Source organism: Spinacia oleracea, chromosome 3 (assembly GCF_020520425.1).
Source record: "Spinacia oleracea cultivar Varoflay chromosome 3, BTI_SOV_V1, whole genome shotgun sequence".
NCBI lineage: Eukaryota > Viridiplantae > Streptophyta > Magnoliopsida > Caryophyllales > Amaranthaceae > Spinacia > Spinacia oleracea.
The window spans coordinates 891886-905496 of record NC_079489.1 but is presented as its reverse complement, the minus strand read 5'-3'; the positions used below and the strand labels follow the sequence as shown (position 1 = coordinate 905496).

The following is a 13611-nucleotide window of genomic DNA, read 5'->3' as shown; positions in this document are numbered from 1 at the left end:
ACCACGACCGTCTTTACTGTAAACCGAATACATAATTTCAACCAATTTTCTCCTCCACAGAAAAAAGAAAAGAAAAACATGTGATTTCAGTTGAAGCTCTCACAGTAGCAGTACCTGTAAATCCATGGCCATCATCTTCATCAATCCACACTTCCACTCTCTCTCCTCCCCCAACAATGGCGTCAGTCACTCTCACTCCACTTCGTTCTCTCTTTCTACCCCCTACTCTCCTCCTTCCTACACCTTCTGCCTTCAATCGCTGCTTCTCCGTGAAGACGAAGGCACAAATTACGAATCAAAGCAACAACAATGGCGGTGCTGCTGTTGTGTGGTTCAAGAATGACCTTCGAATCGACGATCACCCCGGCATTGTTTCCGCCGCCTCCAACCACGCCAATGTTGTCCCTATTTATGTCTTTGATCCTCGGATTTTATCCCGTTAAGTCTATTTCTCTCTCTATACTTGAATTTTAGTTCATTTGCTGAAATTTGGTCGAAATTAGCTGGAATAGTGATTTCAACAATTGTGGTGCTTGTATGATGAATTAGGTCTTTTGTTTGTATGATTGATAAATTGCTTTAATTATTAGTACTCCATATAATCTTTGAATTTCTATTTTGCTGATGTTTTAGACTGAAATGTTTGTAAACTGTTAGTTTAGCTGTAGTTAGGATTGAAATGGAGAATTTGGAGTTGTTTCTTCATGCCTTAATTCATGGCATAATATAATTCATGGCATAATACAGTCAATAATGTGAGTATAAGCAAACATGAAAGATGTTGCGAATTGAATTATGTCTGCTTTTGGAACTACCATTGTGGCTCACACAATGTATACCTGAAGGGCTGCAGTTTTTCCTTTAGACTTACACATTTGTCTGTAATCGATTTGTGTGTGTCATCCTTTCGTATGCAATTCATCGGATGTTCTAGAAACTTTTTTGTTTGTTGACTATACGTAGCTTCTTTGCTCAAAAGTACTAGTGCGGGTGGAATGACTGAATTTTGTGGCATTTGAAAAAAACATAATGAATAAAAGTCGAGCATTGTTAGAGATATGGACTCCATTGCTACATTAGGAGTTAAACCATGAGCTGTAGTTACAATGCAGCAGAACTGCAATGGAAAATTCAGTAACAAGGAATATTGAGGCGTGCGTATTTTTCAATCACTACAGAAATGGCAGCTGTAACCTATAACATGTTATATAAAATAGTCATTCTTTAAATTGTTAGAGATTGTGGACAGTGCCTTGTCTGTAAGTCTGTAACTGCACCCATGTATAGTGTGTAACCTTTCTTTATCAAAGCGAGACCTTTTTGTACTTTTGTAGTGACGTATGTATGGTAATGCAGGTTTTCCTGATGAAATGGTAGAACTTCTTATTCTTGCTGTAGAAGATCTAAGGAGGTCACTGAAGGAGCATGGATCCAATCTGATGATCAGATTTGGGAATGTGGAAAACATTCTATGGGAACTAGTGAAAGAGGTTGTTACATATTAGGTATAATTACTGCGATTGATAGTCAGTCTGTGAGAACATTACGCATTCATATTTTCACTTTGTTAATTTTATCAATGAGGGCTTAAACAGATTAAAGCAACCGTTTTATTTGCCGAAGAAGAAGTAGAATATGATTTGCGTTCTTTGGTTGCTACTGTTGAGGATTTCCTAGCAGCAGATCCTGTTCTAGATTGGAGACCAAAGATTGAATTGTGGCGGACATCCTTTTACGATGTTAAGGTAATAGTGATCGTCTCATCTTAGTGGCTACATTAGTTTCATCACTTTCATGTATGATTGACAAACATTGTGCTCACTGATAATATGTAGAACTTAGATGATTTACCTGCATTCTTTGGAGATGTGAAGAAACCACAACAGGATGATGTTTCGTTGCTTGGCATTCCGAGATTACATGGGTGCTTTATGGAGTTGGATTGGGGTGAGCTATCTTGTCCTTTATTATCTTTTGCTTCTTTATCAGTGGAAGCATGAATCTAAACTCATAGTGTTTCTATCCTGTGCCAAATTGGTCATCGAAACTAAAATGGACTCATATCAGGTCATCTTCCCACTGTTGATGATGTGGGTACATTCATGGACTGTCATGCAAATAGAGAAAAAGAACAATGGTATTCCATCAAACACACTTCAGCAGAAGATGTATTGAGAATGGATCACATGAAGCTGTTCAAATCAGTCAGTCTCGGCATGGGGGAATCGAGGGTTTCAGAACTAGGGAGCAGCAGCCAATTTCCCAATGAAACTCGGAGGAAGGGGCTGAAAAATTCTGTTTTTGGTACAAGTAAAGGAAACATAGTTGCTGGTGGAACAGAAGTTGTATTGAATGCATTCGCTGGGTATTTGAGATATCTGGAAGGAACAGCTCGAGACGACTGGCAAGAGTAAGTTCTCTTGTGATGATCTTTTCTTGAGCTCATTTTTGGATTAACTTCGCTTGTCTTCGTCTGTTCGATGTAGTTATTTTTCATTGACATAACATAGATTAAAAAAGACAAGAAATGATATCTTGGAAAATTTGATGTGACAAAAATAACTTTGTTTTAGTTTTGATTTATGAATATTCAATGTTGCTCTGAAATTATGTAAAGGGCATTGTATCTAGTAGGTAAAATTGTAAAGTGGTAGATGAACTTATACTTATATTTTGTTGTTTATGAACATACGTTGGGAGTTTGGGACAACTCAAAAGAAGAAAGTAGATGCATTTATATGGGACTGAAAGAGCACTTGCTTGGTTAATGGCTCACCACTGTCTGAACCCTTAGCATATTCTGTGTTTATAGAAAGAAGGGATGTCTTATCATGCCAGTCAACTAATACGCCTATAACATTTATGAAAAGATTTATCAACATTCAGAATTTACTTTTGTGCTGCAATTCTTCATAGTTGCTGATAACAAAGATATCATGACGTTGATAGGGCAGTTAAGGCATGCTGCTCTGCATGGGCAGGAGGCAGACCTTGTTGGTGTTAGACGGAAGCCTTTATGTTTTTATTGCTGTATATATTCCAATATCTGCATGAAATGTACGGAGTAGTTGTTTATCCCAGAGGAAGGGTTGTAGTATCTTATTTGTTTTCTCCTGGTTGACATGGCATCACTTTTTTTTTGTCATTCGTGTTGGCATTTTTGTTTCCATCACACAGCTGAATCAACACTTGTTAAGTCACTTAACTAAAGTGTGATTACATTCTTTGAAAAATTAATTTTATCCTCCAATGACATCAATCTTATGATCTTATCCTGATATGGTGTCAGGGTCCACCAAAGGCTGAGGGAGACTGAAACCCGAACTGGAGCTTCATTTGGAACTCTTTTTGGATCTGCTCTGCAGCTTGGTACCATATCCAGTCGAAGAGTATATTATGAAGCTATAAGATATGAAAAAGAACGAAATGCAGGATTTTTATCTCCATTTGGGTATTCTACAACAACAGTTGCTGCTGCCATAAATGCAGTATGCTCAGTCGAGGTATGAGGATTGTTAACTTGGCTGACATATGACTTATATTGATGCATTACTTTTTTCTTGATTTACATTCTTCTTTACTCTAATTGGGATCAGGAAATAATACTTCTAAATATTTGTGGCAGTGGTATTGGCTTCTGAGTTTGAAAAGTTTGTCTCGGAGAGAAGAACCGTACTCTAAGAGACTGTGGAGATGGAATGGACACCTAATTCAGGTATGATAGGGAATGAAGGAAAAACATTTTACTCGTACCCATTTGCCATGTATAGGGTAGATGACCCTTGTCAGATCAACTCTTCTTTATTCTAAGAAGTCCTCTACTAGGATGGCGTGTTTTTTGGTGGATGATTTATCTCAATGGCTGGAATAGGAAATGAAGATGCAGAAGTTTGTCTTATTTTCTTGTGTTTTATCCGAAGAGCATGTGTTCCTTTCTTCCATAACGACGCATCTTTTTCGCATTTTCATCTTATGTTGTGTTTATCTGAAACACACTTGACTTTTATTTCTCTAAACTAAACTTTATCAAAAGCTCATCCGACTTTCTTAAGTGATACGACTTCTTTTTTAGGAGAATTTGGTCTATTTACTCTGAGTTAGAATCTTCAAAAAAGATTAGTGTTCTTATTTGATTTGTTTTTGAGGCAATAAATTTTCCTTGTCATTTTCTATGTTCAATGTGATCTATGATTGTGGAGTTTTCCTTGGATAATCAGCTGATTTGGAAAGGCTTTTCATATTGATTTATACTTCGTGTTGATCATAGTAGTTTCCTTAGCTTTATGACTTTTTATCTTCTGATCCTTTGAAGAAATGTGATTCTCCATGTCCAGTCGGTGATGAAAGTGTAATCTATGAAATTGTGGTCATTTTTTTTTCTATAATTTAGTTTCTTTCCGGTTGAGTATCTCTCCTGGCATAATGTCTGACATGCATGGCCAGGATTGAATTGTAGATTTGTGGCTACTGAATAAGATAATTGTTCTTTTTGTAGTACACAGTTGTTGGTTGTGAAGGGCCCGCTGTTCTTCTTGTTCATGGATTTGGGGCTTTCTTTGAGCACTACCGTGACAACTTGAGTAATATAGCTGATGGTGGGAATCGAGTTTGGGCTCTTACTCTTTTGGGCTTTGGGCAGTCTGAAAAGCCAAATATTGTTTACAGTGAGCTCATGTGGGCGGAATTATTGCGCGATTTCATTGTCGAGGTTGTGGGTGAGCCAGCACATCTTGTTGGGAATTCCATTGGTGGTAGGTTTCACCTTTCTCTTTCTCTAACAGACATTTGAATTGCTCTTTTCTTAGTTATTCTTTATTTCAATCAACAGAAACTTGAGTTCATTGCTCAATTTTTATTTATTTCTTTCAACAATAGTAGTAACCAATGTTTTTGAATGTCAGGGTACTTTATTTCGATTGTCGGTGGTCTTTGGCCTTCGCTAGTCAAGTCTATTGTTCTTATGAACACTGCTGGAAATGTTATTCCTGGATATTCCTCACTGCTATTCTTCAAGGTGAGGACTGAGGAATATACAAGTAACTAGCTTTTAACCCGTGTGATGCACGGATTGGTCTCTTAATTTAATTTTTTTGTTATATTGTCTAGAGTATAGTATAGGAAATAATACGAAAATTTTGAAATAAATAGAAGATGATGCATTTAGAATGTGATAAAATTGATATTGGAATGTGAAAGAAATAAAACCAATTGTATGAGTAAAGACTTTAAGGAGAAGAAGAGGAAATGATAGGTAAAGAGGAAAATAAAAGATTGTTTTACAAAAGGTAAAATAATATAATAGGGTGACACGTGACATCATTGTATTCAACACTGTCTGTTTGAATATATTAGTATAGATACGGCAATGCAATTTTTTCATACGGCAATACACTTCCTATATGCAACCTTTTTTTAATCTGTTTTGCATTGTAGGAAAGACAAATTTCTGGGGCTGCTTGGTTGGGGTCAAGAGCACTTCTGCAATACTTGAGACTTAGCACAAGAAGCCTCGTTAAGAATTGCTACCCTACTGTAAGTTGGTTCATGTGCAGCTATGTTTAATAATGTAATTTGTTCTATGTTTCTGATTATTTTCATTTCCTTTTTTCTCAATGATATTTAAACTTGAAGCGGCCTGAACGAGCTGATGACTGTCTCATCACGGAAATGCTCAGAGCAGTATCCTTTTCAATTAACGAATCTTTGCCTATTTTGAGACAATAAAGTGATGAACATTCAATTATTTATGTCAGTATGGATTGTCTTTCGCTCACCCATTTCAGATTTTCGGGAGGGGGAAGGGTTGTATAGCTTTATTACCCCACTATTTTTAGCTAGCTTCACTTCTACTGCTTCAAATTGGTTTAATTTAATCACTCTTACTTTTACCGCTTTGCTTTATACGTAGTAATTTCATATAATTCCAGCATTGTTAACCTTGATGATTGCTTTAAGTCATACGATCCTGGTTCAGTTGAGGTTATGGAGAGTGTATTCAGCTTCAATTTGTCCATTCCTCTTAATCATCTTTTAAGCAGATTAAAGGGGAAGGTTTTAGTTTTACAGGTATTACTCTGATTGTGTTTCCACTTTCCAGTAAATAAAAAAAATATACAAATTTGTAATGCAAATTACTCTGTAGTAAGCATTTGACTCATTTGTCTGATTGTTTTTATTTAAATTTGTCAGGGAATGAAAGACCCTATATCTGATTCTCGTTCCAAGCTTGCAATGTTCAGAGAGCATTGTGAAGGGATCATAATCAAGGAGCTTGATGCTGGTAAGTTTATACTTTATACACTTTTTTTAACCCCTAAAATAATGCAACCTGAAAGTCTTAACATCAGTTAGATGCTATAACTAAAGATGGCAGTGGACCGGGCCGGGCTTCGGGCCGAACCCACTGCTCGGGCCCATGCCAGACCCACTCTCCATCATGCCGGGTTGACAATTTCAAGACAGGTCCCAGGCCCACGGGCTGCCATACCGGGCGGGTCGGGCAGTCGTGCCTAAGCGTCAATTTTTAATAAATTTAGTGCTTTGTCGTGCCGTGCCTTGTAGTGCTTTTCCCAAAAAATGTGGCCCAGGTCTGGCCCACGACTTCATACTCGTGTCAGGCCGCGCTTTTTTCGTGTCCGTGGCGGGCCAGGTTTTTTCGTGCCGGGTCGGGCCTCGGGTATCTTTAGCTATAACTATGGTGTTGCTACTGTAGGTCATTGCCCCCATGATGAGTGTCCAGAAGAAGTCAATACTCTGATCCGGGAATGGATATCGGCGATTGAGGGCAGACTTCATTCTGAGATCGTTGATTCATCAATCAGCTCGGCATGCACATAGCACAACTCGAAGCCATATCTAAAATGTAGTTCGCTTCATACAAATTATTCAGTGTATAGACATTATCATCAAATTGTAATCAAACACTTAACACCATTGAGAACAGAGGGTTTCCTTCATAAATACCTAATTTAGATGAATACTTGATTTTAAATTTGTATATTTTTAATTTTACAAGTTATTTTTTTTAGTAATTAGGAAAGAAAATTAGGCGTATAATAAGTACTCCCTCCGTCCCGGAATACTTGACCTGTTTTCCTTATCGGGTCGTCCCTTAATACTTGACCTGTTTCTAAAAATGGAAATATTATATTATTTCTCACTCCACCCCTATTAACCCACCTACCCCCTACTCCATACAAAAAATAATAAAAATTCAACCCCTACTCTCCCCCAACCCCACCCCTTTACACAATTCCCACTAACTACATTAAAATAATACCCCACTATCAACTACTACCTATTAAATTAAATAAGTCAATTCAAGTTCCTTAAACTCTGTGTCGGTCAAACCGGGTCGAGCATTTCGGGACGGAGGGAGTATTTGTTTTCATTTGTATTTGATTTGGCTGTATTTTATTTAATGTACTGTATTTAGGGCAGGTACTATAGGATGCATATCAGTATTCTTGTCTTTTAGTGATGTCAGGAGGAATAACAGAATGCCTGCTCTGTATCAGACAAAAAAAAAAAAAAAACAGAGGTGTGCATATATGTTGTGGACTTGTGGGTAGGTGTGGGTTTTTGTGGGTACGAAAGCCACAAGGACATTACAAATTAATGAAACCGTAAATACAATTATCCTTATCTTTTATCTCTCAAATATATTGTCATAATGCATTGCTAAACTCAACATGATTACACTCATTACCCTTATAAAAGTTGCTACTTAAATTCTTAAGTCTCCTCGCGGTTACAAAAGCTATGCTCGTTAACTTGTTTATAGTGACCCGGTCGTCGTTACCTTTACATCTCATTAACAAAATTCGAATATATTAATAGAAAAATATGTGAAAAGGACTTTACTTGTATAAAAGTCGAATCAGTTTAACTATTTTAAAACAGAGGAAATTATAGGTTTGTGTATCAGGCCTATATGCCCGAACATGATGCTCAAAATTTGCCCTTTATCCCATACTTGGACAATAATTTAGGATAAACACATCTTCGAAATAGACTCGATGTAAGGTCGGATGGGATCGAGAGATATGAACACCTAAAACGTCACCTATCTTTCAATTTTTTGTTGAATTATCACTAATCTTTAAACATCCATGTCTCAAAACACCTCTTTCTCCTACACGGAGTATTATGAGTTATCCATGGAACATTTATCAAGTCAAGACAATCATCGTTAAATCATAAGTCCTAAAACAACAATTAAGGTATGATTATACAACTAATTTCATTTTTGAAATTTTTTTTTTTAGGGAAAAATCGAGAATATTTTATTAAATCAAGTCGAGCTCCGCTAAGGTTAGGATACCTTGCGGGAAAGAGTACTAATTTCATTTTTGAAAACTTGATTACGCCATTACCCGTACAGTTTAGTGTCTATCACCAAAAGAATTAGAGAGAACACGTGGCATGAGGACATATTTTACCTTTTTATTACCTCATTTCTTTTTCCATTTCAAGGAGCCAATCAGCAGAATTGCTTGGGGAAGGTGTCCTGTCCTTCCTTGGGATCCTTACAGAAACCTAGGGATCCCCACTATAAATACCACCCGCCCTCCAAAAACATTCACACCTTCCACAATTTCATCACTTCGAAGAGAGAGAAACACAAAGATGCAGATATTTGCCAGAACTCTGAATGGTACCACCATCACTCTTGAGGTCCAATCTACCGACTCCATTGCTACTCTCAAGTCCAAAATCTACCTCAAGCAAGGTTTTCTTCCTCTCTTTCTCTCTCGTAGCTAGTATTTTTTTCAACTGATTTCATCATATATTTGTCATACATTTCTACAACATTTCAGGTTGTTGTTGTTTTGATTTTTGGCGTCGTTTTTTTTGAATGTCTACATTTCGCCGATTTCACTCTGTTCTTCAACATTTCACGTCGATTTCACTTTTTTGCGCTTTAATCTTCACGTTTTTTAGGTTGTATTTTACTCCAAGGATTTTGCGTTTTGATTTTTGGCGATTTTTTTATGTATTATTTTGAGTATCTACATTTTAGCTGATTTTTGCGTTTTCTTCCTCTCTTTCTCTCTCGTAGCTAGTATTTTCTTCAACTGATTTCTCACGCATTTCTAAAGACTTCAGGTTGTTTTTGTTTTGATTTTTGGCGTCGTTTTTTTATTGTCTACAGTTTAGCTGATATCACTCTGTTCTTAACATTTCACGTCGTTTTTTCACTTTTCTGCGTTTTGATCTTCGCGTTTTTGTGTTTTTTGAAGGAATAATTCCAGACCAGCAGCGCCTGATTTTCTCTGGTAAGCAGCTTCAAGATGACCGTACTCTTGCAGACTACAACATCCAGAAAGGTTTACCTCCTTTTTCACTCAGTTTTTCATTTTTTTAGTTTTGTCGTCTGAAATATTGTCCGTCGTTGTTGTTTGTGGCGTTAATGGTGATTTTTCAAGTTATTTATGCATTTTTGTGTTATTTTCTGGTGATTTCTGCATCTGTTACTCTTAGTGTGTTTCTCTGTTTTCTGTCATTGTGCGCCGTTTCGGAAATCCTGAAACCTCTTACTATTCGTTGTGCGCCGGCTGGTTTTTGTGCTTTTATGTACATTTTTCCTCCAATCATTCCTCTGTTTTTCCGTTTTCCAGCTGCTTTTGTTTTCTCTGTTGTTGCTGTTGATGATGATAGGTTTTTGAAGTAAAATTTCATTTAACGTCATCGTCAGTCGCTACTTGATTTTTAATTTTATTTTTGTTTTTTCAAAATCTCCTTCCTCTTGTTGTTAATGCCTTTTTCTAATGGATTTCTCTTGATTTTTCTGAAAACTTATGTTTTTACTTTCTTTTTTCCGTTTGTTTTTGAAATCCAGATTTTTGTCATCATTAATCGCAAATTTGTTCCTTCTCTGATTGTAAACAATGGCTCGTTATTGTCGTATCTCAACACATTCTGTTTTTCGATTATTTTTTCAAAATCATTCCTGAGCTGTTTTCTGCAAAAATCTCTGAGTTGCTTTGTTTTAGGTTACCACGCAGTCGTAATTGCTGTTGTTTACAATTTATTTGAACTTAAAATCTTTAGAATCAACACTTCACCTGGTGCTGAGGCTGAGGGGCGGAGGCTACGGTGGTTTTCATAAGTATACTCCCGACATGGTGACGCTAGCTAGTCAGTACAACCAGAACAAGAAAGTTTGCCGCAAGTAAGCCATCATTTCTGCATTTCTTTTTTTACAAATTCTGTGCTTGTTTCTATTATATTTAGCGAATATTTTAGCAAATATTTTACAGTTGCATAAATTTTGGCCAAACTAAACGGATTAGTCATGACTGTGAAAAAACGATCCGGACCGAAAAATGGACCGGATCGGAACGCACCGATAAACAATTAGTCCTATTTTCAAAGTTGAGAAATGAAGTATTATTTTTTGGTCTTCGGTCCGAATCAAAACTCTTTAAAACCAAATTTTTCATTTGACGGTTTATTCATTTAAACTATTTTTATCCGACGTTATTAGGTTGGAAATATTGCTATATTATAAGATATTTTTTATTCTAGCTTTTAAAAGGTGGTGTTAAACGATTAGAATTTTATATGGTTTTCCTCTTTTACTGTATTTTGTAGAAGAAATAAATAAAAGCTTAAAAATAAGTCTACAACTGGTCCAAAAGAGTCCGGTCTAGGCTTGAACCGCTTTTTTGGTCCGACTCGGATCCGATCCAAGTATCAAAAGTTAGGTCTTCGAATTTTGAATTATCAAAATTTAGGTCTTCGGTTCGGGTTTGGACCGGTGAACGCCCATTTCTAGCTTACAAATTTCCGCCTTACTACTAGCTTAATTACAAATTCACAAATTGCATTTTGTAATTGTAATTTGTAATATTTCAGGTGCTATGCTCGTCTACCATTGAGGGCTACTAACTGTCGCAAGAAGAAGTGTGGGCATTCCAATCAGGTATTTGTTAATTATTAATTACTAGTCTTTATCATTAATATAATTAATGTTCTTGTTCTAATTATGGGTCCTAATCAAATACGGAGTATAATGTTGTGTTTAATTAATCTTGTACAGTTGAGGCGAAAGAAGAAGTTCGAGCCAGCCATGGATGGCAAGGGCAAGCGACAGTAACATTGAAAATCAAAAGAGAAGGGCAATGGTACGTTGTCATGGCGCGCTATGGTCGAGTGTTTAGCATAATAATCAAGTTTTAACTAAGAGATCCTACTTAAATTACTGTGGTTTAAGACTTTTAAGACATAATTTCTGGGTATTGTTGTGTTTTTGGTGAAGTTTATGGCATGAAACAATCAAACTTTGCTATGGTTTTATCACTTTAATGTGAAGTATAGGTTTTTGGACAACTATATTTAACTACTATTGATGATTTTGCCTGTTATTTGAAATGGGCTATGACTAATATTACTCTGGTTTAAGACTTTAAACATAATTTCTGGCTATAATTGTTGTGTTTTTGGTGAAGTTTATGGCATGAAACAAACAAACTTTTGCTATGGTTTTATCACTTTAATGTGAAGTATATAGGTTTGGACAACTATATTTTACTACAATTTATGATTTTCCCTGTTATTTGAAATGGGTCAAATGGCCTACGAGATATAGCATTAACTCATTAAGTGTTGCCTTTGATCTAAGTTAAAAGGTCGAGTTCCGTCTATATCATTTGCATTTTGTGGCTCGACTAACTCCTCTACACCAAAAAACAAAGTAATGTTAGCAAGTTATAGTCGAATTCTGTCTATGTTGATGATTTTGCCTTTTATTTGAAACGGCCTACAACTTATATTGTCATCTAAAATTAAATGACACGCTTACGTGATCTACGGCTATATTAATATTAAGTGTTGCCTTGAATTTAACGTAAAGGTCGAATCCCTGTCTACACTATTTGTATTTCGTGAGTTCCTCTACAACACAAAAAAGAAACAAAGTGATGGATTATGTTGGGTGTATATTTTGATAGTAATTGAACATACAGAATAGGAAAAAGGATAAAGGAAAAAGAATCCGACCTGCCGGAATCGAACCAGCGACCTAAAGATAGCTGTGTATACCACTACAGTCTTCCGCTCTGCCAACTGAGCTAAGGTCGGATTGATGTTAAATTTACTTGATTAAATACATTAAAACATTGATTCTCATCTAAATGAGCTGATGAAGTGGCAATAATCTTCATTTGAATATTCTCTAAATTTTTTTTTTTTAAATGTAAGCTTAAATAGAAAACTAAGGAAAGTTCATAAAAGAAAAAGAAAGGCGGAAGCGCCTTTTGCTAGAATATGAGAGTTATGTACTCTTTTTCTTTCACATTGATGTAACATCAGATTCGGTACAATTTAGGCTCTTTAATTACCTATACACAGCTGAGTTTGTATTTTACAATATCGACAATATAATCTTCAAAGAATTTGAATTATGACAAGGAAAAAAACTCAAATCACTTTAAAATACAATTACAATTACAATAATTGGGGTTTACGAGTATTATTGTAGTTACTTTTTCGATATAATAGTGTTTTCTTTATAAGTACGAATGAAATTGTATATTTCTAGTTTATATTTGGCTGGTTTACAGATTTAAATATGAGATACTTCGTACGAGTTTAGAATCTATAAGAAATAGGAGTATGTATTTTAAATTCTGCTACATTAATTTTTTCGATTGATGAAAGAGATGAAACGGTTTTTTTTGAGATGAAACGGTTTTTTTTTTGGCAAATAAAGAGATGCAAAGATTAAAAGAGTGAACAGTCATTAAAATACGAAAAGAGTCTTTTAAGTAAATTAAAAAGATGATCTGTTGGGACCAGGAATTTGAACCTGACGTGAATCGAACACGCAACCTTCTGATCTGGAGTCAGACGCGCTACCATTGCGCCACAGATCCCCGTTGTGTTATACAGGTACTTTGTTAATAATTATAAAGACCATTTCTTAATTAATCATGAGATTAAAACGTTTGGTTCACCAAAGTGTGGATAATCCGAAGTTAATATATTTTAGAAAAACAAATATATTGTATAACAATAATCTCTCAGTTGATAATACTCCGTATTATTAATAACTGTTGATGATTATTAGATCGAATAAGGAGATGACGGTTCACCACTATTATAGAGAGGTGCTCCGAATTACAGATCGGTTAGCTAACTGTGGTGTTGGTTTGTCTCCACGTATGGTCTTGCTTTACGCGACCCCAAAAGATCTTCGTGTTGTTGTATTAGAGGACATAAGTGGAATGACATTGACTAAGATGGTACCTGTTATTTCCGAGTAAATCGCCGTAGATTAGGTTACTGGAAAAGGTGGAATTAGTATGTCATATAGGTCTGTCTATACATATCTTTAGCTATAAAAATGCTGAAACAATGTACTGTACTCAACAAGAGAAAGTCGTAGTCGTAAAGATGGCCGTGGGCCGGGCCAGCACGAGGTCCGACCCAACCCAACACGATGTTGTGAGCCATAGACCGGATCTGTGCTGCAGAGTCTTGGAAAAAGCACGGCACGACTCTACCCGACACGACAAAGCACACTAAATTTAGTTAAATTAGGCTTTGACACGGCAGCCTGACCCGACAACCCGTGGGCATGAGCCCTGTTTTGAACTATTTGGCCCG

General features: G+C 36.2%; 2 protein-coding genes and 2 non-coding genes across 4 annotated transcripts; 2 read left to right on the top strand and 2 right to left on the bottom strand.

Annotated features, from left to right (window-relative positions):
* Positions 1-51: 51 nt before the first annotated feature.
* Positions 52-6997, top strand: LOC110782386 (uncharacterized). Its single transcript, XM_021986528.2, has 14 exons — positions 52-438; positions 1357-1490; positions 1596-1745; positions 1836-1947; positions 2068-2410; positions 3290-3503; positions 3626-3715; positions 4496-4751; positions 4902-5014; positions 5434-5532; positions 5632-5679; positions 5956-6066; positions 6190-6280; positions 6713-6997. Exons 1-14 carry the CDS (start codon positions 177-179, stop codon positions 6835-6837), a joined length of 2148 nt encoding a protein of 715 aa, XP_021842220.2. The 5' UTR covers positions 52-176; the 3' UTR covers positions 6838-6997.
* Positions 6998-8565: 1568 nt separating this feature from the next.
* Positions 8566-11390, top strand: LOC110782268 (ubiquitin). The gene is made up of 5 exons (XM_021986385.2): positions 8566-8731; positions 9243-9329; positions 10054-10174; positions 10861-10927; positions 11045-11390. The coding sequence occupies exons 1-5, from the start codon at positions 8629-8631 to the stop codon at positions 11099-11101; spliced, it is 435 nt and encodes a 144-aa protein (XP_021842077.2). The 5' UTR covers positions 8566-8628; the 3' UTR covers positions 11102-11390.
* A 607-nt stretch (positions 11391-11997) lies between these two features.
* TRNAY-GUA (transfer RNA tyrosine (anticodon GUA)) lies at positions 11998-12084 on the bottom strand. Its single transcript is given in 2 exon segments — positions 11998-12033; positions 12048-12084. It is a non-coding gene; the product is annotated as a tRNA-Tyr (tRNA).
* A 722-nt stretch (positions 12085-12806) lies between these two features.
* On the bottom strand, positions 12807-12878 carry TRNAW-CCA (transfer RNA tryptophan (anticodon CCA)). Its single transcript has one exon. It is a non-coding gene; the product is annotated as a tRNA-Trp (tRNA).
* Between the last annotated feature and the right edge of the window lie 733 nt (positions 12879-13611).